Source organism: Aulostomus chinensis, chromosome 18 (genome assembly GCF_037954235.1).
Source record: "Aulostomus chinensis isolate RoL2024-O1b breed Wild chromosome 18, RoL_Achi_v1.0, whole genome shotgun sequence".
Classification (NCBI taxonomy): Eukaryota; Metazoa; Chordata; class Actinopteri; order Syngnathiformes; family Aulostomidae; genus Aulostomus; species Aulostomus chinensis.
Window position 1 is genome coordinate 20,703,237 of NC_141337.1, and position 14,061 is coordinate 20,717,297.

Sequence of the window (14,061 nt, forward strand, 5' to 3'; positions counted from 1 at the left end):
GCAGTACAGAAGGAATTCACAGTTACTCTTCAGTCCATCTTTACTCACAAAACAGGATTTTCCCTGTCGTGTTGTGACACATCAATAGAGCGGAATGAGTCCTGGAACCCGGAGACACGTGACGGTCACGGATCGTCTCCCGCCGCCATGGCAACGGGTCTGACGTTAGACACCTCTGATAAGGTGTACCTGTTCACACAGGTCACAGATAAATTTAATATGTTGTTGTGTAGCATTGGCTCCACCAGTAAACACCAGACCCGTGGGTGTCGGAGGTTCAGTTCTACATCAGATCCACCAGTAAACACCAGACCCGTGGGTGTCGGAGGTTCAGTTCTACATCAGATCCACCAGTAAACACCAGACCCATGGGTGTCGGAGGTTCAGTTCTACATCAGATCCACCAGTAAACACCAGACCGGTGGATGTCGGAGGTTCAGTTCTACATCAGATCCACCAGTAAACACCAGACTGGTGGAGGTTGGAGGTTCAGTTCTACATCAGATCCACCAGTAAACACCAGAGCAGTAGATGTTGGAGGTTCAGTTCTACATCAGATCCACCAGTAAACACCAGACTGGTGGAGGGTGGAGGTTCAGTTCTACATCAGATTCACCAGTAAACACAAGACTAGTGGATGTTGGAGGTTCAGTTCTACATCAGATCCACCGGCAAAAACCAGACTAGTGGATGTTGGAGGTTCAGTTCTACATCAGATCCACCAGTAAACACCAGACTGGTGGATGTTGGAGTGGTGGAGTCTTAAAAACCTGGGTTGCTAACAAGAGTCTAGAGGAGCCTACAGAGGTCATGGAGGTCATTAAAGGTCATCAGGGGAAACACAAGAAGCCTGAAGCTTATGAGTGGTGACCTTGAAGTCATGTGACCATGGTGTAGCTCCTTCACAGGCTAATGTTAGCTTAGCACTGCTAACCGTAGCATCCAGGCTTCCAGCATCATCAGGGGTTTCATTAGTGAAGATGATCCTGATGAACTACACCTGGAAGATCATCAACTTTTGTTCACCAGAGCTGATTTACTGATTCAATCACATGGAACGATCCTATTGGCTGCTGGGAGGAACCAGGAGATGCCCACTTCCTGTTGGTGGAGGAACCAGGAGATGACCACCTCCTGTTGGTGGAGGAACCAGATGATGCCCACTTCCTGTTGGTGGAGGAACCAGGAGATGACCACTTCCCGTTGGTGGAGGAACCGGGTGATGCCCACTTCCTGTTGGTGGAGGAACCAGGAGATGACCACTTCCTGTTGGTGGAGGAACCAGGTGATGCCCACTTCCTGTTGGTGGAGGAACAGGAGATGACAACTTCCTGTTAGACTACAAACACACCTCATCCCTGACATGACCACTTCCTGTTGGACTATGCAAATACCTCATCCGTGCTATACTAACTTTCCATTGGACAACAACAGGAAGTTACCACTGTTCGTTTGGTATGTGTAGTATAAAGTACTAGCATGTTCAGGATTTACAGATTGTGACTTTAATCTGAACTATATGTCGTGATAATCCAGTCAGGTCCAAAGTGATGGTGGTGGTTGGGGGAGACCAGGCTGTGTGTGAAGCCAGCAAAGGATGCTGTTCCTACCTGAACCTGTCTTCCTGCAGTCACTACTGGTTGCCTGGCAACCTCACAGCAATGACAAGGCTCCAAAGCAACCCTTGTATGCAGGTTACACGGTTAGCTTGGTTGCTGCTCCAGGCCAGATGTCCCCTCTTGTCTGCTGTCTTCTTACCACGCTAAGCTAACCAGCTGCTGTCTGGAGGTTGCAGTCAAGCCATCAGCAAGGAAGTAAAGTTGACAAGATGTCAGACTCTTCCTTGAGTCACAGCCGCGGATCATGAGCTGCACTGCTGCCTGCCGCGTTGCGGTGATGATGTGATGTTGATGAAGGTGACACATGTTTGGGTCATGTGCCAGGGCAGGGACCCGTCCTGTCAGCTGCTCTCAGAGGACACTCACTGTCTCTACCTATATTTCATGTACAGTTACTGGCGTACAGCTGCCGCACTGGAGGGTGAAGGCACTTCTCCCTGCTGCAGTGAGTCCCCCCTTTTCCCCCCTCCTCGCTCCATCTCTCGTCCCCTTCCTCCTCCCTCTCTCCCTCCCTCCGTTCTTACCCTCTCATCTATTTTTCTCTTCTTCCTCCTCATGCCAATCAGTGATAACGAGATCAAATGTTGGGATCAGCTGAACTCTTTTCCCTCCTCATCACTCTCTCTCTCACCTCCTCTCCCCCCTCGATCGGTACCCCTCTCCCCGTCTCCTCCCTCCACTGCACGCGGTCATCCAGTCAGCCATGTTGCTGCTGATGCTCTCCTCTTCAACAACCTTTTATCTCTTTCTGGCCCTCCTCTTGAATACGGACGTGTGTGTGTCTGCGTGTGTGTGGGCGAGAGAGAGCGAGAAAGAGAGTGTGTATGTGTTTGTGTGTGTGTGTGTGTGTGTGTGTGTGTGTGTGTGTGTGCGAGAGAGAGAGTGTGTATGTGTTCATGTGTCTCTGTGTGTGTGCGAGAGAGAGAGATAGAGTGTGTATGTGTTCGTGTGTGTATCTGTGAAATGAAACATGATGAAAGAAAATAAGTTTTCATTACTTTTATGTCAACTTCATATTGCATGAGTACTCAGTAGTAATTACTACTTTATGACCTTAGTACTTGGTATTATTGCTTCATTACTGCCTAAGTATTCAGCATTCATTTTTACAATATTGCTTGACGATGCTGTCTCGTTACTACAGTTTCATCTGAGTACGCAGCATTCATTACAATGTTACGATGTGTGTACTTCTCTGTCATTATTACAATATTAAATGAGTACTCAGAATTAATGATGAGATTATTACTTGCACAAACACCTGTGCAGACACACACACACACACACACACACACACACACACACACACACACACAGGCAGACACACACACCTATGCAGACACACACACATTTGTGCTGACACACACACACACACTCAGCTGTGAGCACACACCAGACACACCTGTGCAGACACACACACAGACGGGCAGACACACACACATTTGTGCTGACACAGACACACACACACCTGTGCAGACACACACACACCTGTGCTGAGACACACACACACACACACCTGTGAGGACACACACACACACACATACCTGTGAGGACACACACACACTCTTCTGTGCTGACACACACACACACTTGTGAGGACACACACACACACCTGTGCAGACACACACAAACACACACATGTGCAGACACACACACACACCTGTGCAGACACACACACCTGTGCTTACACACACTCACATACCTGTGCTGACACACACACACTTGTGCAGACACACACACATACCTGTGAGGACACATACACACACCTGTACACACACACACTTGTGCAGACACACACACACATCTGTGCAGACACACACACACACACACAAACCTGAGGACACACACACACACACACACCTGTAAGGACACACACACACACCTGTGCAGACACACACAAACACACACACCTGTAAGGACACACACACACAACTGTGCAGACACACACAAACCTGAGGACACACACACACACACCTGTAAGGACACACACACACATACCTGAGCAGACACACACACCTGTGCAGACACACAAACACCTGTGCAGACGCACACACACCTGTGCACACACACACACACACACACACACCTGTGCACACACACACACATACCTGTGAGGACACACACACACCTGTACACACACAGACACTTGTGCAGACACACACACAAACACCTGTGAGGACACACACACACACCTGTGAGGACACACACACAAACACCTGTGAGGACACACACACACACACACACCTGTGAGGACACACACACACACACACACACCTGTGCAGACACACACACACACCTGTGCAGACACACACAAACACGTGTGAGGACACACACACACTCACCTGTGCAGACACACACACACTCATCTGTGCAGACACACACACAAACACCTGTGAGGACACACACTCACCTGTGCTCACACACACACACACACACACCTGTGAGGACACGCACACACACCTGAAGACACACGCACACACACACAACTGAGGACACACACCTGTGCAGACACACACAAACACACACCTGTGCAGACACACACACACATCTGTGCAGACACACACACACCTGAGGACACACACACACCTGTGCAGACACACACACACACCTGTGCAGACACACACACACCGTGTGTTTGCATGCACATCGACACGTCTCCATAAATATACAAATATAAAAAATGTGGTTATAAATTTCAGCACATGCACCCATACATGTACATGTGAGGCATTTAACATGATCTTAGTATGAAGAGTGTGTCCGGTCCATGTGAGTCAATTGTCAAGTGTGTGTTGTCGGTTTGGTGAACGATGACGTCACGATGCGACCTCGAAGCCATCGACGCTGCGTTCGACCGTCAGCCAGAGCAGTTTTAACAGGAAACACTTCTGGAAAAGAGTGTAGAACAGCAAACGATGTGGAACCACAGAAACGGTGAATGTTCTTGATTCTAGGAGAGGACACAGAACACACCAGCTGGTCGTGGAACAGGAACGCTCCCATGTCATGTGACGAGTGTTGGTTGAGAAACCTTCAACGGCTGGTGATGAAAGTCGTTTCCTCTTTTCTCCTGTAAGTCCTCTTTTTTTTGACTGACGGGTTTGTGGTTGCAGTTTGTTCTTCTAAGCAGGAATGCACATGGATGGACAATGCATTAGCACATGAACACACACACACACACACACACTCAGTTAATTAAGTGAACATGCTGACTAAGGAGCTCGTGAGCTCTTTTCTGTATGAGAGTGATGGAGGAAGGGACACATGGACAGACATGAGCAGGATGAGACAAAGTCATCCTAGAGAGACATGCCAGCATGCACGCGTACACGCATGTGTGTGTGTGTGTGTGTGTGTGTGTGTGTGTGTGTGTGTGTGTGTGTGTGTGAGATCATCATGACAATCATGACCATCCTGTAGCTGATGACCATCATCTGCCCCTGTGATGGAGGCTGCACAGGTCAGACGAGGACGCGAGGTGAGAAAATGTTTCAGGCTTTCATAATCAACTACACCCTCAGCTGTAAATAAAAACACCTGAAGTCCTGAAGTGAGACGCCATGTTTTCACAGAGGCTACAAACATGGCGTCACTCATGTTTGCATGTTATGCAGAGGCTTTAGGACACTTGGACACTGCTGGTATGCACGCTTTTTATGATTTTATTACACATTTTCTTTACATCGGAAGAACAAAGGTCTGTACTGACTTTAATATCTCTGGAGACGATCAATCACCACCTTTCCTGTGGAAGTCCAGCAAAGTTTTGCAAAAAAAAAACTTCTTATACTATTTGTCCATCCATCCATCCATGTTCCCCCTCTTCTTCTGTTCAGGGTGGTGGGGGTGGAGCCTATCCCAGCAGCCTTCCCCCTGGACAGGTCACCAGTCCATGGCAGGGCCAACACATAGAGACAGACAACCATTGGCTCTCCCAGCCACGCCTACGGTCAATTTAGAGTCTGGATTAACCTGGTCCCCTCTTGATGTCTTTGGACTGTGGAGGAAGCTGGAGTACCAGAGAGAACCCAGCAGGAACAGGGAGAACATGGAGACTCACCCAGAAAGACCCTGTGCTGCAGCCGGGGCTCCACCCACAACCTTCTTGCTGGGGGCCACAGGGAGGACCACTGCTCCACCGGGACGCCTGATACTCGTTGTAATTTGGCCTGAACTCATTCATTTTTTCTTGCTCCCAGTTGCCATCACACCACACGTGCCAGGGTTTTCACAGCAGTGACAGTGAGGTGTGCAGGGTGTGTTGACCGGAGCCTCCTCTGGCGCAGCTCCTCACTGGGGCAGGACTCAGGATTGGGACGGTGTAAGAGTGCAGTGCTCCAACATGGACTCAACATGGACTCTATCAGTTGCATGTTTCCACTGTTGGAGATTCCAGTGATGACAGTGACAGTTGTTACTGGGAACCACCAGAGGTCACACATGGACATGTGACATCCAGCTTGACTCTCAAGACTGAATTACTTTCCGTTCCACGTCATTCCTCCATCTGAACTGGCTCCCAACGCAGCTGCTTCCTCAGGTGAGCTCCACTGGTAACCAGTCACACCTCACTGGTCAGTGAGCATAAACCAATCAGCAGAGAGAATGAGTATGGCCAGTCTGGAGCAGACATCCAGACCAGCAGTCCTCCGGGACCTTCACGTAATTCAGGAATCTGAATTACAATAATCAAGTTTTCATAGCATTCTTAGGCAACATGGACCCTGAGCAGTTCCTGTGGTCCCAGTGGATGGAGAACACAGAACCAGTGTTGAACAGAACTCTGACCAGGACAGACCAAACAAACCAGGACTCTTCCCATGGTGTGGTGATCCACGAGCCACAGGAGACTGACAGCGAATTCCGAAACAATTATTACTCTCAGCACTTGAGGTAAATGAAGGTCTGAGCCAGCATCTGAGGAAATAAGGAGAACATATTTAACAGCGGTTCTCAAAGAAAGGTTCTAAAAGACTGAACTAAATAGAAGTTGAGTTTTCCTGCTATGAGGAACTGCTGGCGGATGAAGAAAAGTCCAAGTATCTGAGACGCTGTCAGGGACAAACAAGCTGCTTGACGGTTTGGGGTTCGTGAAGAGGGTGACGGAGGACAGGCCTGGTAGCGCCAGATGATGATAACCTGCGTAGCGATTTAGCTGACACCATCTTCTGATGGTGTCAGCTGATACCATCAGAAGATGGTGTCAGCTGATACCATCAGAAGATGGTGTCAGCTGATCTGCTGCTGCTTGGCTCTATTTGATCACCTCTTCATGGGAATTGTGCGGTGGTTGTGGCTGTGGAAATGCTCTTTTAGAAATATGATAGCACCGATGAAAGCGCCAGCATCATAGTTTGAAACTGTCAAACAGTGACAAAAGAAAGGATGTGAAACTGTGAGGGAGAGAGAGGGGGAGGAGGGAGGGAGAGAGGCAGGGAGAGGAGGGAGGGAGAGAGGCAGGGAGAGGAGGGAGGGAGAGAGGCAGGGAGAGGGAGCAGGCCTCTGGTCTTTTACACTCTAGTGCATGGAGACCTCTACAGGCCAACGGAGAGAAATGCAGGAGACCAAACCACTGCAGTCCCCCACCTCCCTCTCTACCCCGCTGACCTCCTCCCCTCCTGGTTTTGTTTCTCACAAGGGCAGCTTCAGGGATGTGACCACAATCTATGGCAGAGAGGGGTGGGGTCGTCAGTGTCCATCTCTTGCAGAGAGAGGATGGTCCTGCATTGCCTTAGTCCAGACCCCCAGACCCCCTCAGAGAATCAGGGATGGTAGTGGAGGGCTGCAGGGCTGCAGGCTGCGTGGTGCCTGCTGCCTGGTTCCTACCGGTGGGAAGCCAAAGGTCAGCAGCCCGGTTTGTCCCCGAATACTGGGTGACCTGCTGGTTGTGCTAGCAGTCATTTAATCAAGAAGCCCAGTGAGACAGGTGGGACATGTCCCACAAACCACTACACCAACCAACAGTGTGGACACACACCACTGGGTCTCCACGCCATGATATCATGATGAGCATGGAAATCTAGCTTGAGGAGAAAGGATTTCCAAGATGGCTGCTGGGGGGTGGGGCATACTCTCTCTCTCTCTCACACACACACACACACACACTCTCTCCAGATAATCTTCAGCTGGGTGGGAACTCACCCCAGGGGAAGCAGAGTTGGTCAGTCAGGCCTGACCCCACCAGGGTTCATCCTGCCTGGTTCCTCAGTGCTGCGCCGGTGTGTCTCATCTCATAGAGGGAACCCCAGACACAGCACAGCCGCGACTTGTGTGTGTGCTCGGTACAACAAGCCAGAGACGGCTGCAGAGGTTTCTGGAGAGGTTCTGTTCAGTACCGGTCCAGCCGGGAGAAGTCATGTCCTCATGAAGGGTAGAGGGATGCCTACATTCTGTCATCGCTCAGTTTTTATTTTTAAAATTCCCCTGCATTGTGAGGTGTGAACGGGATTTGAACACACACCTCCATTGACTCCCAGTATCACCAGTTATTGCTGACATTCTGGATCTGACATGTTCTAATGCTTTTCCCACAAATACCTAATAAATCCAAGCCTCTACCATCAAAATACAGGAAAAACAGGTTTTAGGTGCAATGACCACCCTACACCACCAGGGGCAACAGAGCCTCATCAGATAAGGTCTTGATGGAGTCCAGGTTCTCTTACCTGGAAGAACTCAACAACATGAAAGAGCTGACCACCAGAAACGTGTGTGTGTGTGTGTCCTCTCTCCTACTGGATGCTGGTGTGTGTGTGTCCCCTCTCTCCTACTGGATGCTGGTGTGTGTGTGTGTGTCCTCTCTCCTACTGGATGCTGGTGTGTGTGTGTGTGTCCTCTCTCCTACTGGATGCTGGTGTGTGTGTGTGTGTGTGTGTCCTCTCTCCTACTGGATGCTGGTGTGTGTGTGTGTGTGTGTCCTCTCTCCTACTGGATGCTGGTGTGTGTGTGTGTGTCCTCTCTCCTACTAGATGCTGGTGTGTGTGTGTGTGTGTGTGTGTCCTCTCTCCTACTGGATGCTGGTGTGCGTGTGTGTCCTCTCTCCTACTGGATGCTGGTGTGTGTCTGTCCTCTCTCCTACTGGATGCTGGTGTGTGTGTGTCCCCTCTCTCCTACTGGATGCTGGTGTGTGTGTGTCCTCTCTCCTACTGGATGCTGGTGTGTGTGTGTGTGTGTGTGTGTCCTCTCTCCTACTGGATGCTGGTGTGTGTGTGTGTGTGTGTGTGTGTGTCCTCTCTCCTACTGGATGCTGGTGTGTGTGTGTCCTCTCTCCTACTGGATGCTGGTGTGTGTGTGTGTGTCCTCTCTCCTACTCGATGCTGGTGTGTGTGTGTGTCCTCTCTCCTACTGGATGCTGGTGTGTGTGTCCTCTCTCCTACTGGATGCTGGTGTGTGTGTCTGTCCTCTCTCCTACTGGATGCTGGTGTGTGTGTGTCCTCTCTCCTACTGGATGCTGGTGTGTGTGTGTGTCCTCTCTCCTACTGGATGCTGGTGTGTGTCCCCTCTCTCCTACTGGATGCTGGTGTGTGTCTGTCCTCTCTCCTACTGGATGCTGGTGTGTGTCTGTCCTCTCTCCTACTGGATGCTGGTGTGTGTGTCTGTCCTCTCTCCTACTGGATGCTGGTGTGTGTGTCTGTCCTCTCTCCTACTGGATGCTGGTGTGTGTGTCTGTCCTCTCTCCTACTGGATGCTGGTGTGTGTGTGTCCCCTCTCTCCTACTGGATGCTGGTGTGTGTGTGTCCCCTCTCTCCTACTGGATGCTGGTGTGTGTGTGTCCTCTCTCCTACTGGATGCTGGTGTGTGTGTGTGTGTGTGTCCTCTCTCCTACTGGATCCAGCATCCAGTAGGAGAGAGGGGACACACACACACACACCAGCATCCAGTAGGAGAGAGGGGACACACACAGAAAGTGCACCAAAATAAAGATGCATCAAAACCAGTGCTGTTATCCATCCCGGGCCGAGTCACGGCTGTAACACGTGGGGGGGGGGGGGGGGGGGGGGGGGACGACACTTACACCTCAGCTCTGGAAAATATTGCATATTTTGTTTTTCCTGTTGAGGGAAAAATCAGGGTTTCTTCTGACAAAAAGGGCATAAAAACACTTGAAAATAAATACATTTCTCCAGAGGTCCTCTTGAAAGCCTCACATTCCCACATGGAAACACTGAAGGAAATCAAGGGTTTTACCAGAATAAAGACAAAACTTTATTCAAACAATTCCACTGAACAGCAGAGGTGACATCACCAGGGCTCAGTGCTGATGGGAGGGAGGCTCACCCGCAGCACTACAAACACGAGGCACCTGAGTGAAGCGGGAACCCTGGCATGGCCGGTCCTCCAGCGCTGGCCAGCTTCCACTTTCACTTTCCATTTCATTACTTTTGAAAAAAAATTAAAACTGATATTTTAAATAAAACCCATTGGAAAATACCCGAAATGGCAAAACCTGATCCACACATCATGTCCACTTACTGCTTAAAGCCTCATCAAGGTTTCTGACTCCAGGAGGTAAACACCAGTGTCCGATCGCCATCGAGTGGCGGCTCTCATGTTGACGGCCCTGACGAGCCCACCAGTCGCCATTGGTTCCAAATGTTCCTGTTTAAACAGCAGCAAACACGCGTGTTGTGCATACCTGCCCTGATCTCTTCGCTCAGTAAAAATGTAGAAGACATGATTGAACAGGATGGCACCAGCTGGGGCGGAGAGGACAGAGGTCGGCGCCAGCGGCTGTTTCTCTTGATCATGATGACACAGAACTGCAAGTATGACACTGCCATGTAGGCAAAATGGTGACTATAAGAGTGAGAGAGGGCCTCCAGCAGCTGAGGGCTGAGGACGGGACGCCACGCCCGGCAGCATCCATCCATCTCAGCTGTGCTGCCTTCTTCCTCCTCCATGTTTTAGAGAGACTTTTTTAAATTTCCACTGTTAAAAACTCGTCAGAGCTGCTTCAACTGCTGTGATACCACGAAGAGCTCAAACCCCTGCAACCCTGGTCATGTCCGACTCCACATACCAGTGACCAGAGTGTGTGATTGGGTGTGTGTGAATGTGTTTCAGAGGCCTCTGCTACACCTCCAGGTGATGAAGCTTCCTAAAACCACGCCAGCCAGGAATATGATCGTGAGGTTGGCATAGACGTGGGAGCTGATCATGGACACCTGCTGCACGGATGATGTGGCCAGCTCAGAGAAGCTGTTGATCTGTGGACACACACACACACACACACACACACACACACACACACACACACACCGGAGTCATCATCACAGGAACCTGAATCCACACTGAACTGAGAATCAACAACCCTGCTGCCCTCCGACCCAAAACCTGGGGCTGTGAGGGGGAGGTTCTGCTGCAACAGGCACCCATAAAAGGCAGTGTGTGTGTGTGTGTGTGTGTGTGTGTGTTTTAAATCCATACATCTAGCGGTCCGTGATTTGCCATGTGTTGTATCAAACTTGTTTTCATAACCTTGTAACATTCCCTACCAACCATCAGTGAGGAGTCAGGTGACCACGTACCCATCCTCCATGCTCCCGGATCCAGCCCAGCAGGTTGTTTCTGAAGAAATCCACTGTCCACCTCAGGATCTCCTTCACCGACTGAGGGAGGTGGATCTCCACCATCTGATGGACACACGGATGAAGGACAGCACACGTGAAGCCGCACCCGATGTTCATATTAGAGCAGAACCCCTGATTACTGATGTGTGCAGTGGATGGCAGAGCTGGAACGAAAACCCCTTCCGGGTTCAGCCCCTAACGCCCTGGCCTTGTCAGGACCGGAGACCTAACAAGGCCTACCTACTGCTCCTGATGTGGTAGGGAGCATCAAACCTGCCGGGGAGGCCGGTGGCGAGCGCTCACACTCACCCGGACAGCCAGTTTGCCAGCGACGTAGAAGAGCACAGCGATCCTCTCCCACGTGATGCCGTGTTCAAACACTTCGGCGGCCACCTTGTTGAACCGGTCCCACTTGGAGCCGCCGCCGCGAGCCACGCCGTCTATCGCACTGTGACCACAGGCAGAGGCGGACATGTCCATGATGAGAAATCAGAGAGAACTTTCTATCTTGTCAGGGTAAAGAAGGGGTTTTCAAAGTGTTGGTCCGAGGCCCTCCTGGGGTTCTCAAGGGTCCTCAGCTAACGAGATGCAGCTTAGTTTCACTCTTGTTGGAACACATCTACTGAGCACAATCAGACAGTCCACCGCTCAGGCGCAGGCCACGCCCCCTACGGGTCTGACATCCCACACAACAAACTCACTCTTGGAAGGCTTTGTCGCCTCGGACCCGGTCACCGATGATGCGGATCATTATGCCCAGCTGGGTCACAATCTTCTGCTCCTGCTCATTCTGCACCTCCTCAGCCAGCGGAGTGAGAGGAGGGACTTCCTCCGAGGACACCTCCCGTAACTCCTCCTCTATGACCCTGGAGGGGAGGGACAACTGATGAATGTCCAACAAAGGACCAAGGAAACAGCAGGACCACGCATGTTCCAGATCTGAGCTGGACCCGACTGAAGTCTTACAGCAGCAGTAGTGCAGAGATGTTGGAGAACACACACACACACACACACACACACACACACACACACACACACGCACAGAGGAGCCGCCGCCATTCGCCAGAGGCCATAATGACTCTGTCACACATTGAAATGACCACTTTATTAGCGTGGTTAGTTGATGGGCCACCATGGAACGGTCACTCCCTAAACAGCCGGCACCTGAGAGGAGGAACGGATCACCTCTGCTGGAAAGTGGGAATTCAGAAGACCGCCAAGGGACAGTGGCTGTGACATCACACATCTGTCAGCTGTTCCCCAGCAACAGAGAGTTGGGCTGCAGTCATTAACCTGCGTGCCTGCGTGTGTGTGTGTGTGTGCGTGCGTGCGTGTTGAAAGGACAGAAAGACCCTGAAACAAAATGAAAAAGTCTAGTCGAAAGTGACGCAGACTGATGACATCACCGCACAATGAATCATAATGCAAGCAACTGATCCAGGATCAGGGCTCACACGCTCTTCACACCGACAGTCACGTTCCTTAATAGCGACACCCAACCATCTTTCAAGTCTGGTCTTATACAGCCAGCACGACACCCTCACGGACTGATGACATCATCAGAGGGGAGGAGCCGACACCAGACGGCGCTGGAATGGTAACTCTGACTGGACTCGACTGACCAGGGTGAGACTGGCAGGTCTGCTCCTGCAACACAACAACCAGCCTCTCACCTGGAGGAACCCCGAAGAGTACCTGTGAGAAACACGCCGTTTGCTTGAAGATGGGTTCTGGACGCGACTTTATCCGGACTGAGACCATGGACGCGTCGCACTGCTGACGGATTAGAACGATCTCAACTTGAATCAAGAGAAATGTAAACTTACTCTTTGATCAGGGCTTCTCCGATTCTTTCATCTGAGGAAGGAAACAGCAGACAAGGATGAATTCCGCCACGTCAGAAGCGTCAAGCGTGTGGACGCTAACTTTCCTAAACTTAGCCGCAGAGCAGCTTCACCTCGTTAGCTTACCGGAGGAGCCGTTCCCGCCACACGCCATCCGTAGAACACGGTCGCTTCAGCTCCGGTCACGGAAAACAGAACCTCGGCAGATGTTTCCAGTCGGTTCTTCCTCCAAGTGAACCTTTGAACGCCGACAATCAGCGAAACTGAAGAGTTACAGTCGCCTCCAACTTCGTTTTCTTCCTCGTCTTCGTGTAAGTAGCGACTCGCTGACGGGCGGAGCGCTATCGCCCCCTGGTGGCATTACGTTGAATCCCTACGGTGAGACTAGGGCTTTGCAGGTTAACTTAATTTACTCTGCAAATAATCGAATATTGAAGTGCAATGTTGGTGATAATTCAAACACAAGCAAAGTGGAATTACTGCACATTTAACAAACACAGTAAAAGTGTATTACACAGGACCTGGAAGTAAATATACTTTTCATAGTTATACTGAAATACAGGTGAAAAGAATATATGCATTGGAATATCAAAAATATGAAAGATATAAAACGTATAATATAAAAGTGTAGCTACGAATTCAATAGACAGAGGTACAGGTGCAGACCAGCCCAGCGCTGGAAGAGCTCAGGCCAGGCGTCCATGGGAACCTGGTAAGAACGGACGCCCCCCTGCCAGGAAACAAAGTTATTTTACATTCTTCTAGAAATGGCCCTGACGTTCTGGCATTCGCCCCGGATTGGTCAATTTTGGTTTTGATGTGTTCTGCCAGAGTGTGCAGATGATGTATTAAAATGTTGTGATTCAAACAAAGGTGTGTGTGTGTGTGTGTGTGTGTGTGTGTGTGTATATGTGTGTGTGTGTGTGTGTGTCTGGTTAGTGCTGGCTACACTCAAGGACATCAGCAACGTTAGTAAGATAACGGAAGGAGAATTGGAGAAATGCAGCTAGGAGCTTCACTCCTTCGGCC

At 50.4% G+C, this 14,061-nt stretch overlaps 2 protein-coding genes across 2 annotated transcripts in view; one reads left to right on the forward strand and one right to left on the reverse strand.

Moving 5' to 3' along the window:
• Nucleotides 1–9,800: 9,800 nt before the first annotated feature.
• Nucleotides 9,801–13,392, reverse strand: LOC147245630 (apoptosis regulator BAX-like). Its single transcript, XM_086184512.1, has 6 exons — nucleotides 13,159–13,392; nucleotides 13,015–13,045; nucleotides 11,890–12,054; nucleotides 11,498–11,636; nucleotides 11,147–11,251; nucleotides 9,801–10,825 (listed from the first exon to the last, which is right to left on the reverse strand). The coding sequence occupies exons 1-6, from the start codon at nucleotides 13,184–13,186 to the stop codon at nucleotides 10,679–10,681; spliced, it is 615 nt and encodes a 204-aa protein (XP_086040638.1). The 5' UTR covers nucleotides 13,187–13,392; the 3' UTR covers nucleotides 9,801–10,678.
• Nucleotides 12,636–14,061, forward strand: part of LOC147245631 (TANK-binding kinase 1-binding protein 1-like) — a 37,556-nt gene continuing 36,130 nt past the window's right edge. Inside the window, exon 1 of the mRNA XM_086184507.1 lies at nucleotides 12,636–13,343. The gene's annotated coding sequence lies outside the window, so the exon portion shown is untranslated. The remainder of the gene's footprint in view (nucleotides 13,344–14,061) is intronic.